Source organism: Saccopteryx leptura, chromosome 1 (assembly GCF_036850995.1).
Source record: "Saccopteryx leptura isolate mSacLep1 chromosome 1, mSacLep1_pri_phased_curated, whole genome shotgun sequence".
NCBI classification, from domain to species: Eukaryota; Metazoa; Chordata; class Mammalia; order Chiroptera; family Emballonuridae; genus Saccopteryx; species Saccopteryx leptura.
This window is the reverse complement of record NC_089503.1, coordinates 273577956-273591472: the sequence shown is the minus strand read 5'-3', so window position 1 is coordinate 273591472 and position 13517 is coordinate 273577956. Positions and strand designations below refer to the sequence as shown.

Genomic DNA, 13517 nt, shown 5'->3' with positions numbered 1-13517 from the left:
AGGGCTGTTTGAAGGATTAGATAAAATATATTTGTAGGGCCTACCGTAGTGCCAACACAAAGTAGGGATAAAATACTTGACAGCTATTATTATCATTCAATTTCTCAGTTATTTTCAAAACCAGGGTTGAAGAATCAAGGACCCAGTTTCTCTGAGAGATTTCTGAGGGCAGAGAGCTAGGCCATGCAGACTGTATTCTAGGATTAAGTATTTGTTTCTTTTTTTTTTTTAATTCATTTTAGAGAGGAGAGGGAGAGACAGAGAGAGAGAAGGGGGGACGAGCTGGAAGCATCAACTCCCACACGTGCCTTGACCAGGCAAGCCCAGGGTTTCGAACCGGCGACCTCAGCATTTCCAGGTCGACGCTTTATCCACTGCGCCACCACAGGTCAGGCAAGTATTTGTTTCTTTTGCGGTGCCTGAGCAGAGAACTATATCTTGAATAAGTAAGAACAAAAACAACCAAAAAAATTTTTTAACTTATTTTATGACGTTTAGAAATCTATAATATTAAATCAAGTGCAGCAAAAGTTACTACGAATCTCTTATGAAACATTTAAAAGGAAAGATCAGAAAGTAACTAAAAACAATGTTTTCAAGTCAAATTAAAATAAAAAAAGTAAATATTTCACCAGATTTGTACATCACCATATCAATCACTCATCATGATCTGCTCATTTAGAATCAGGTGTGTTGCTAGGGAGACCACTCTAAATAATTCTTCAGCATCATTCATTCTCCTGAGAAGTGGACAATTGAGTCTTTTTTTTTTTTTTTTTTTAACAGAGACAGAAAGAGAGTCAGAGAGAGGGATAGACAGGGACAGACAGACAGGAACAGAGAGATGAGAAGCATCAATCATTAGTTTTTCGTTGCATGTTGCGACACTTGAATTGTTCATTGATTGCTTTCTCATATGTGCCTTGACCGTGGGCCTTCAGCAGACCAAGTGACCTCTTGCTCGAGCCAGCGACCTTGGGTCCAAGCTGGTGAGCTTTTCATCAAACCAGATGAGCCCGCGCTCAAGCTGCCGACCTCAGGGTCTCGAACCTGGGTCCTCGGCATCCCAGTCCAACGCTCTATCCCTTGCGCCACCGCCTGGTCAGGCGACAATTGAGTCTTAATGAGTCATTTTTAAGTTACTAACCTCCTTTCATTCTGAGTTATTGTGCCATTTTCCAGCTTTTTCACCGTGGTCGCCAGCACTTTATTTGCGTCATTAGCAAAATCTAAGTCTCGCACCTCAGACAGCGGGACGGACACAATGGCAAACGCTTCTTTATCTTCTTTCGTTTGGCAAGTTCCAATCTGCAATGTGGTTTTATTTTTTCCATTCAGATGAGTTGTTTGTTTTTTAAGAACCATGCAACATTTTTCAAGTACTAACATACCTTAGTATGGTTTAAGACATATAAAACAGAACCATATAATCCAAACAAGCAATCCCCCCCTCCCATATCACCTTCTATGAAAGGAGATGGGAACACAGACTGTCCATGCCCACATCCAGCCTTGTTCCCAAACGTATCCCTTTCCACACCTGCCCTTCGCTTTCCTATCAGCAGAGAACATGCCCTCCTGGCACCTGCTCCCCTTCCTCCACGCCGCTCCCACCCATCTGGTATCTGTGCTGCGTCCTCCTGAACGCACAGCCCTGTGTAGGCCACACCACTGATTCCACTTCCTAAGCCACTCTCAGACACGAGTGCATGCTGCAATGAACTGCAGTCATCTCCAATACAGGGGAAGATGCGTTGAAAGGAACATGTCAGTCATTCCCTGATCCTATTCACACAGCATGTGACTGATGATTAAACCATTTTGCAGAAACACTTACCTTCAACATAACAGGCCTCTCTTCATCTGTGTCTATAGGGATACTGGTACTAGTTACCCACGTGTTGGTACATAAGTGTCTCAATCGAACATAGGAGTTCCTAAAAGCAAAATAATATGAAATGTATTATTAAAAAATTAGCCCACTCACATATTAACTTATTTAACAATTCACACATGATGTGAATATAGATATATTTTAGACTAGTAATTGACTCAAGTATTGATCAGTCTGGTTGAAGGCAAATTTCTAAACTGTAGGCTATTTCAAAGCATGCAGTATTATCACCTAGACCAGTGGTTCTCAAAGAGGGGTCCTTAGGCCAGCAGCACCAGCATCACCAGCATCACCTGAGAACATGTTAGAAATGCAAATTCGGAGGCTTCATCCCAGCCCACTGAGTCAGAAATTCAGGGGGTGAGACCCAAAAATGAGTATATTAACAGCACTCTATGCAATTCTGATACATGTTAACATGATCAAGTGACCAACTCAGTTACAGCTTCTGTAGTCCTTTTTGTAGTCTAACCATTTGCACAGAAAAGTCGACACAGTTCGTCTCATTACCCATGGGTTCCACACTTGTGAATTCACCTCCTCACTAACATTTGGAACTCCCAAATCAGTACTCAGGGCACTTTCATGGCAACCCTCAAACATATGAAGAGTGACAAAAATTAAGAGTCCCCCACCACGCATATGCCCAGTGAGGCAAACAAGACAAGGCTTTGCCTTCTTGTTTCTGCTCTCATCCTGTAAACAAGCGTCCTTTTTGTGGTCTATTTCATGCCATGTTTTTCACATTTACGTTCTTTGCTGGAGAATTCACTGTTTAAACAGTCCACCAGCATAGTGCTGAAGTGCTGTCTACTGTTCCTAAGAGCAAGTCTGAGTGTGCTGTGTCTTAAGAAGAAAATACTCATGTTAGATAAACTGCATTCAGATATGAGTGATAGCGCTGATGACTGTGAGGTCAATCTTAATGAGTGGACAATATATATTAAATAAGGTGTCTTTAAAAGACACATATATAAAACAAGGTTATGTATTATTCACTGATTGCCAAAAATACTGTGGCCAGAGGCTCCCAGGAACCTAACCCTGTATTTCCCCCAAGAGCAGTGGCTCAGCTGTGCCCAATTCAGGGTATCGGGAATAACAAGAATCAACTGTAATGAACTGTGAGAAAGGACAGCTAGAATTTCATCCAACTCAAATATTAGCATTTTTAGGGAAACTTTTATTATCATTTCTTTAAGAAATGTGAGTTAAGTACCTATTAAAAGAATACCATTGTGTTAAGTCCTCTGCCTTTTAGTAGGAAAGATAAGACATAATTCATGAAACAAGGCAGGAAGCATTAAGGCCAATAAGAGAAAATCAAATAAAATGCCAACGGCCTCAGAGAACCTAAGAGATTCATTCAACATAATGGTTCTGCTCACTCCTAAAAGTAGATAAAATAAAGAGTGATTTTCAAAAATCTAAAATAGCAAAGATCTTTTCTAATCCTTGTCCAAATAACCAGAAATTTTGAAATAACTTGTTTTATTATTTATCATCCTCTGCACTGAATTACAATGAGATGTCGTCAGGAATCAGCTGTCTTCCCCACTGTATTTTAAGCATCTGGAAAGTGGGGTCGCATCTTATTAAGCCCTGTGGCTGTTCCGCCTGCTCTTAACCTATACTTGTTCAATATTGTATATGCTTATTGAGTCAACCTAGATGGCTGGCTTCCCAAATAAAGAGATTACATTTGAGTATAATTTTATATTTTGCAGGCATTTTAGAAACGAGTAACACTTTAGGACCTATGCCACATAAATATGTTCCTATTAAGATCTGATACAATCAGAATGTCTAAAATATGAAGGTATTGTAGCATAGTGGTTAAGAGGATAGACTTTGAGTTCACACACTCCAGGATCAAACACCTGGGTAATGACCTTTAAAAGTAAAGCTTCCATTCCAGCCCCAAGACTCTGATTTCATTGGTCTCGGTGCGACCAGAGCACAGAGAGGCGCCAGTGCTACCCAGGTGATTACAAATTAGAGTCACCTTGAAAAGCACTGCTCTAAGTCGCTAGGTTCCTTATTTGTACACATTGCTGCCAGGATTAAATAAGAACTTGACACAGGGTTTAGCACTTAGAAAGTGCTCCAAGATTTTTATCATAAGAGTAGTTCTTGATTGTTAATTAACATTAGCTTTAAGACAATGACCAATCTGTTGATACAAAATTCCATTCTATACTGAGAAAGGCTTCCAAAGTTCTGAATAATAACAGATTAACAATTTTATATGAAGCAGGCTCAGGGATTTGTCATGGGACTATGCACTTTACAGTGGGAACCTTTTATCTTTTCCTTAAGCAAACTTTTTGATTAGAGTTTGAGAAGGCCTCCATTTTTACTGAGTTTAAAACTAAAATGATGGAAGTCATAGTTAGAATTAATTAAGATCTCAATACTCAAAAGTGAAGGCCAGAGACATGGATCAGATAAAATCTTAAAAGGATATCTCTTTATAGGCAGGTGGAACAGGGACAATTGAGGCTCACATGAAGCCCAGATTCGGCAACATCTCTCATGAATGAGAATAACCAGGAAACCCTGGGAGGCTCAGGGTACAATGTTTCTCAGCAGTGTTAGAATATCAGTATTTTACCCTCCCTGAAAGTAACTTCAAGAACCATGTCCATATTTTCTGTAAATACTTTAAACCTCACCACTGTCATCTGATCAAGGCCAACTACAATAACGCTCTATCAAGGACAATTTAGAACCATCCCACTAGACCTAATAACGTGGGCAAGACTCATCTATGCATCTAAAGCAGCGATTTTCAAACACAAGAATCTTTAAGACATGCAATACCTATTTAGTCAGGGGCACTGACCTCTTACCCTTAGATTGTCCAACACAACAATAGCTATTCAGGGTGAATGAATCAAAATTATACCTATTTTCTTTTAAGATCAGCAAAAAAAATACATATTTTGGGTGTGCTGCAGAACTTTAGTAAATAGTTTATATGTGTCATGAGACAAAGAAGGTTGAAAATTGCTAATCTAGAGAGTGCATCACGGTGTTATTGTTGGAAGGTAGACAGTTGGAGGCAAAATAGTTTAATTAAAGTAATCAAATGCGAGCAAAACAATGTAAGATATTTTCTTGCATTAAGTTCTGGCTACCACATTATCCATCTCTATCCTCCACCCCTCCCTCTTGCTCACTTCATCACACCTGGTAAATTTCAAGATTTTTCCATTTCATGTTCCTGCTGCTTGAACCACTCCTAATAGAGAGGGACTGATCTCTGAAATCATCCAGATATTTTCTCAGATATCCTAAATAAGAGGCCATTTCTGAACATTCATACCTAATAGAACTCTCTCCAAACTCTATTTTTCTTCAAAGCATTCTCATTACCTAACCTTATATTTTATATTTGTCTATTACCTCTCCCCCACCACTTTAATGTCCACCATGTTCACTATCTTCTTCCCAATGCCAAGGCAATGCCTATAATTTAATCAATGTTCAATAAAATTTGTTGGTTGAATGACTAAAGGAATGAATAAATAGATGAAAGAAAGAAATCTGGAATTTAATAAAATAAAAATAAATTATATAAATATTAATAAAAAAGTGTCTAGATTGTTTTTTGGTTTTAGTAACCAAAGTCCATGCAAGTAATAAGAATAAATGATTCTTATGAATTTTCAGCATTTCCTTGGCCCTGCACATTTTAATCATTTATGAGAATAAAGCAAACCTACTCACAAAAGAGGCACACACACTTGTTTTTTTTCCACACTTGTTCTTCACTTATGTTCTCTCCTTTTACAACACAAAATTATACTAATATTATGATTTTAATTCCTTACTTACCAGTAAAATTATTCAAAGAAACATGATCATTTAACCATAACATTTTTCTCACCTTGGAACCAGGCAGTCAGCTCTCTGAAGTGTGGTGGCATCCAGTTCAAAAAGAGACGCAATGTCATTTCCATGGGGGACTGAGACCAAGGTGTACATGATCTTCTCCCCTGCCTGGCGCTTCTTCTTTGAAGTTGGAACATCTCCATTTCTCTGTTGAGAAGATACAAGCTTATTTACTTCTATCAGGTTTCTTACTAGACTCTATACTTAATTAGGAGATAAGGTTTAAATTTGCATGTTATTTCTTTATTGGATTATAGCGATGTCTACTTCAGGTCAACCAAAAATAGCAGGTCGGGCCTTACAGTCTTTTGAGGTAACTATTATCAACAGTGGTAAGTCATACGCTCCTAGAGGGGTGGCTGAATCTGGGCAAATGATCAAGGCACTCAAAGCCACAATAATGATGTTCCCTCCCCTTAGTAAACATATGTACATAGTAGCAATTTTTACCATTCCACATTTAACACAAAAACAAGAAGAAATAGTGCGATGAATGACACAGATTTCACAAATCAAAGAGAAAATATGACAGTATTTCAGCACTCCTGCCTAAGTCCAAACACATAACTGAGACATTAACCCAGAGAGAAGGGGAATCACCCACAACATTCCCATTCAATTCATCAGCTCGTTCCACTGGAACCAAGAACACCCTGTAACGGCATACACAATGAAATAAAGTGAGAGCCTCACAAATCAAAGGCTTCATGAGGATGTGGAACTCAGTCAATATTTCTAGTCCATCCTGACCATTGAAAGCAGGCAATCATACAAGACTGATGATTAGATATCTTTCCTTGAACCTCTTCAAGTCCAATCCCCAGTGGAAGAATTCGGTGAACAAGAAACCAAAATGTAATAATATAAACTTTGTAATTAAGTACATTACTTGTACATATTTACTGAAACAAATAAAATTTTAAAATGAAAAATGGAGAGAGAGAGAGAAAGAGAGAAGTTGCCATGGCACCATCACAGGAAGTTGGATGAGAGGGAGGGAGAAAAAGGATGCTTGAAAGGCAAACGAAAGCAGTTCATATCCAACCCTGAGCATTTATTTAAAGGCTGCTAAGACATGGAAATATTACACCTGATCATTTTACAACAGTCATTTGAATTTCCATCCCAAGAATGTGAATATCATGTTCCTTGCATCAGAATGCCCTTGCAGTTTCAACCTGCTGTCCTCTGCAAATGGTACACAAATTGGCAGGAACTGTGAACAAGCAGAGAAACTGCCAGGGTTTTGCTATGAACCTAAAAGTGCTCTAAAAAATAAATGTCTATTAAAAAAAAACACAGAGTCTAAGGGAAAATATTTGTAAATCATATATCTAATAGAACTGCATCCAGAATAAAAAACACATACACTTTAATAATAAAAAGACAACCCAATTAATAATTGAGCAAAGAATGTGAACAGACATTTCTCCATAAAAGATATACAAATAGCCAATAAATATATGCAAAGATGCTCAGTATCATTACTAATTAGTTGTGTACTAGGATGACAATAATCAAAGACACAGGCAATAACCAGTGTTAATGAGGATGTGGAGAAATCATATTATTGCTAGGGAAACAAAATGGTGTATCCATTTAGAGTATGGCAGTTCCTCAAAATAATAACATACAGGCCCTGGCCAGTTGGCTCAGTGGATAGAGCATCAGCCAGACATATGGACATCCCGGGTTCGATTCCCAGTCAGGGCACACAAGAGAAGCAACCATCTGCTTATCTCCTCCTCCTCCTCCTTTTCCTTTCTCTCTTCTCCTCCCACAGCCAGTGGCTTGATTGGTTCAAGCTTTGGCCCAGGCACTGAGGATAGCTTGGTTGGTCCAAGCACCGGCCTTAGATGCTAAAAATAGCTCAGTTGATTAGAGCATCAGCCCCAGACAGGGGTTGCTGGTTAGGGTGCATATGGAAGTCTGTCTATCTCCCCTCCTCTCACTTAAAAAAAAAAATAGTAACATATAACCTGAACTCTATTTCAAGGTATCTATCTACCCAAGAGAAATGAAAACATAAGACTACACAAAAACTTGTACATGAGTGTTCATAGCAGCATTATTCATATTAGCCCAAAAGTAGAAACAACCCAAATGTCCATCATATGATGAATGATTAAACAAAACAATGGTGTATGCACAATTGAATATTATTTGGGCATACAATGGAATGAAATGCAGATACTTTCTACAACATACATGACCCTTGAAAACCTTATGCTAAGTGAAAGAAGCCAGATCCAAAAAACCATCTATTGTATGAGTCCATATATGAACTGTCCAGAATAGGTAAATCCATAATCACAGTAGATTCACGATTGCCAGGGGCTAGAGTACAGAGGGACTGTGAAGTGGCTGCTAACAGAAATAGCTCTCTTTTGGAGATAATGTTCTCTCACCATTGCCCAGTACAGATACAACAAATTAGTATACCAGTCTTCTTGTAAGAATCCCATGTTACTAAAAGGAATATGTGTCATATAATTTCCTGAGCCCCCACTTACCAATCTTTTAATTATAATTTGGCTTTTGATACAGATTTTCCTTCAAGAAAAATGTACTAACTGACCCAATGATCTAACTATATAAAGCATTTGAAAGTTGGCATTGTGGTTTATACATCATTTGTGAGTTCATTTAGCAAGAGTCAATCCACCTATATGCACTCCCTTTTTGAAATGCTAATAAAAGAAATTTTCTAGACTTATACAAAGAAAGCAGATCCAGGTTCCTAAAGATTGCCTTTCTACCCAAACTCATTGGTAATTTCTCCCTGTGGGGTCCCAAAAAGAGTAGTCAGAGACCTTTTTTATAGTGAACAATAAAAATCTTCTCCAAACAAAGAAGAACCTCATTTCTTTTTTTTTCTTTTTTTTTTTTTCTCTGATGTTGGAAACGGGGACGCAGTCAGACAGACTCGCGCATGTGCCCGACCAGGATCCACCCAGCATGCCCACCAGGGGGCGATGCTCTGCCCATCTGGGGCATTGCTCTGTTGCAACCAGAGCCATTCTAGTGCCTGAGGCAGAGGCCACAGAGCCATCCTCAGCGCCCGGGCCAACTTTGCTCCAATGGAGCCTTGGTTGTGGGAGGGGAAGAGAGAGACAGAGAGGAAGGAGAGGGGGAGAGGTGGAGAAGCAGATGGGCGCTTCTCCTGTGTGCCCTGGCCGGGAATCGAACCTGGGACTCCTACAGCCAGGCCGACGCTCTACTAGTGAGCCAATCGGCCAGGGCAGAAGAACCTCATTTCTTAGGGTTAATTTAAAAAGGTTACTCTGAATTACTCATACTATTTAAATCCTATAGTTTAATTTTCATTACACAGGATTAAGTGGGATATATTAATGTACCCCTAAATAATTTACTTAGATCATTGGGGAGTGGGGTAGAGCTTAATGAATAGGTACGTTTCACTGATAAATAGCCTAATAATTGTCTGTGTGAATAAGAGCTTTTAACAGGTTTAGAAGTTTTTTAAGAGTGCTGAATTCTTAAACTTTCTGCTTTTAAATTCTTTTACTCTATTAATTTGCTCAAACTTTCCTTTGTAAACAGTGTGACAGTAAACTTCAAGCCAGCCCCTCAAAATGTTTAAATAATGAAATATGAATAATGAGTTTTAAGTATACAAGTCTTAAATGTATGAATCAAGCGTCGATACACACGAAAGTCAATCTTATATTTCTATAGCATGAAGACAGTTCTGTTTAAAATTTATGTGCTTGTGACTTTTGTATACAAACCCACATCTTTTTTTTTGGTAAAAAAAAAAAGACACAAAAACACTAGTTCCCCACACAGAATTACAGAAGCTCAATGCCCCCTCCCTCTTGCATCTGCAAATACATGAAGGAACAGCAGAGCTTTAGACAGATGTTAAACGTAATACCAGCCAGCTATCCAAAACACTCAATTTAGGGAATGCAGGGCCTCAGAATATTAACCTAGTGTGCTGGGCTCTTATAAAACTAGCGCTTTCACTTGGAAGGAAAGATACACAGCCTCGCAGGTTATACAAGTCCAGAATCCTTTACGAAAAGCCAGCCGAGTAAACTAATGGCTTGCCTGGCTTCTCCTGCCCATCCTGGGGCTGCTGGTGGCAGCACAGCAGTGAGCCTCCTCTAACACCTTCTCTGTTGACTCATTTGTGAGTCATGGAATTTTGAGCAGAGACATCACAATGCAATTCTGTTGTTAGGAGCCAGAGACATTCTGTAAGAAACAATGTATGTGCTTTCAGGGCTGATTCAGACCTGTGTGAGGCCAAAGCAGCATAATGATGTGCAGGCATCTGTGTTTGTGTTCAGACCCTGCGGGCTCTTACTGCTGACTTTATGTAACAGACACAATTCTGCCGCTTAAAGCTGCAAACACCTCTTTTGCCCTGCTTCCTTAACAAATCTGTTATTCTCAAACTACTTTCCAATATGACCCCTCTTTCTTTCTTTTATCACTTACCACTGGAAATGCGGTGGTCTTCTTTCAGAATCCAGTACCCCCCCCCCTCAAAATGTTACAGAATATAATGTTCAAGTGTATTTCTGCAAAGTATCCTGGTTCCTAGAACATTTTTACTTATTTATGTTTATGCACAAAGACTGATGGTTCTCAACAGGAAAAAAGTCTGGCCCCCAGGGAGCATTTGGTAACTTCCAGACACTCTTACAGTTGTCACAACTTGGGGTGGGGGAACCACTGCTGTCATTCCACAAGCACAGAAGGCCACAAGTGTTACTAAATATCCTGTCGTGCAAAGGACGCCCCCCCCCCCCCCCACAACAAAGAACTACCTGACTCAACACATCAATATTGCTGAGGTCAAGAATCCTCAGTGTGGACAGAAGACACTCCCTTAAAAAAGCAGATCACATTCCACATAAATAGGGTAATGCTAAAATGGGTGGTGTTATTCCCCCAAAACATCCCCTTCTAAGAGCCATTTGAAAAGATACAGCCTTTCAAGGAGAAGAAGCTAATGACAGTCAGGTTCCCAGCTGGGCTTGACTCAGTTCCAATATTTACAGAGTCCCTGTGGCTGCTGTACATTTGTAAGATTGGAAATAATAGGCTCTTTTGTAGAATAAATACAGCAATTTGGGTCCTAATGGGAGCTCTGACACACTCCGCCTCATTTCAGCAGCGCCACACATTAACCTCTGGCATGTGAAAAATGGAAGGCAACATTTTGATAATGGTTTACAAATTACAGGAAAAAAATATCAACTGGATATTAAATAGGCGACTTAGGGAAAATTAGGAAAGAAAATAATTAGCACAGTCACAGTGAACTCAGAGTTACTGGAACCCAGACCTGCGGTATAAGAGAATTCTGTCTGGGGAAATTGGTTTCATTTTCACAGGTGAAACTCTAACTGCTGCTTTTTTATACAGAAACACAATTATTGCTAGGTGGTAAATGGTCTATAAAATGAGGAGCCATGTTGTTAGCTTTATTGTTCCATATTCTAAGTTTTATTTACCTTCAAGCTAGGGATTTTGGAGAGAAAAAAATAATAAAATGTCTCCAGTTGGATGGGTCTCTGAAATGACAGATGACATCCAGTCATAAACTTCTACAGCAAAGGCAGTCCCACTAGGGTTGTAGGCAATTACAGTATTGCTAAAACAAAAGAGTATTCTTTCTCACCTTTAGAGGTGAAAAAAGAAACTGTACTCAGAATAAAAAGGAAAATAAACTGTCAAGTCTAAGTGCATTAACACAGAGAGAGAGTGTCACCACGGATTTATTACTTCTAGATAGTCTTCACACTGCTCCATAGGCTTCCTACTCTCGACTCTTCCACTCAGCTCTGCCCAGGGTTAGCAGCGCCACCACCAAATGGTTCATAGATGAAAGGAGGTGAGTTCAAAAATGTAATTCAACTGCACAGTTTGTAGCCTTGCTATGATGCCCTTTTAGTGGAAGCACTTTGCATTTTTAGCCCACTAACATCTATCTATTCTTATTCAAAGAGGTTCCATCTGTGATCACACTGTGACTTCAAAGCACACAGGTAAGGTAGGTAGGGCAAATATTCTCACCTCACTACACAGGTGATAAAACTGAGTCTCTGGAAAGCTACCTCACTAGTCTGAGGTAACACAAGTTAATGGTGGTACTAGAAGTAGGACTGTCTTGACCCTATACCATGAAGAAGTCACATAGAATATCGTAAAAGTAAACCCCCTGACATCCAACAGCTGGCCTGGTATAATCAGCCAGATGTTGGTGTTGCTGGGAGCTGGCCCAGCACTCACAGCTAAGCCATGGCATTCTCCTGTTAAACACGAACAATTTCACAAAACATCAACATCAGACAAGGCCACCCAGGACTAGGATGGAGCAAGATAAAACAATACCACTCCATAATCTTGTTTGAATGCCAACAAAATATGAACATTGTCCAAGCCACAAAAATGACTAAGAATCTACTCCCCTACCTAATACAAGTGACTGCTGCTGCTTTTTCAATAATAACAGTGTTAGCCTGGCCTTCATCTGCCCTCTCTATAGACAAAATTTATTAAAACACCTCCTGAGAGCATTCCTATCCAGAGCAAAGCCTCGCTTCCTTAAACCCTCCCCGAAATCACCAGTACAAGCCCAAATCCTCTAATAGGTTTTCTCTCAACCCTCTAACTTAGATGTCCCATGGTCCCCCATAACAAGTGTGAAATGAGTAATAAACCCCACTTGTTCAAGCACAGGTGTGTTCCTGGTGGTCTTTGGCAGGAGGCCATTGACAAGCTTATAGTTAAAAGCAAAGAAGCTAAGATTCATACTTAGCTTTCAAAACATGGCTATGGATAGCATTTTCCTAAACCATAGAAAAGAAAGAACCCAACAACAGTCCTGTGGCAGGACTTTAACCAAGGGATAAAGAGCCATACAGGGTGATAATGAATTAAACAAGGATGATCCAATTGATCTGATAAGCCTAATTCTATATTTAGAAACACTTTGACATAAATTAAAGTTTTCATTGGGTCTATTGTAATCTTGACAGACAGAGAAAGAAGTCCAACAGGATTGACTCAGGTCTAGAAATTCTGATTTGATTCACCTTCCCCACATCAATAAACTCATAAAACATAAAGCTGTGTGGCAATGCAAATACATATTTTAATTAAACATTCCAACTCTTTCTATCAAACAGTAGCATTTTGGATAATATAGTACTAATAACTACCAATTCTAAAGGGATTACTAAATTCCTAAGCAAATTGAATTAAAGACAGACTGCATCTATTCTATATCAAAATTTCTGGCTAAATTGCAAAATAAAATAATAATAATAATAAGCCCATCACCCAGGGTTTATCACTATCACATTAAATCATACAGATTTTCTGACCTTTTGATTCACTTAAGTCATGTTATCATCATAAAATCATCTTCTTTACAAATGATGATGAAATGAGCAAGGTGACTAATCATAAGTGTTTTAATAAAAATTGGTTCTAAAATAAGATGGAGATGTTTTCAGAGCAGCACACATTAGAATATCAGAAAAGTCAGTCATCTACTTGTCCGATTCTGCAATATCCCCCTGTAAGTAGAACCCAGACTATTTTGAATTTAAAAAGACTATTCTATTGTCCTATTTTAATATCATACCATAATTCCATTCCTCCTGCCTAATTTTTTTTTTTTTTTTTTACAGAGCCAGAGTCAGAGACAGACAGACAGGAACGGAGAGATGAGAAGCATCAATTA

At 39.0% G+C, this 13517-nt stretch overlaps 1 protein-coding gene across 2 annotated transcripts in view; it reads right to left on the bottom strand.

The window, feature by feature from the left end:
• Positions 1-13517, bottom strand: part of ITPR2 (inositol 1,4,5-trisphosphate receptor type 2) — a 527270-nt gene that overhangs the window by 373552 nt on the left and 140201 nt on the right. For both annotated transcript variants that reach the window (XM_066354092.1, XM_066354101.1), the window contains 3 exons: positions 5787-5938; positions 1838-1937; positions 1148-1308 (listed from right to left, as the gene is read on the bottom strand). In XM_066354092.1, the coding sequence (XP_066210189.1) occupies positions 1148-1308; positions 1838-1937; positions 5787-5938 (413 nt within the window). The remainder of the gene's footprint in view (positions 1-1147; positions 1309-1837; positions 1938-5786; positions 5939-13517) is intronic.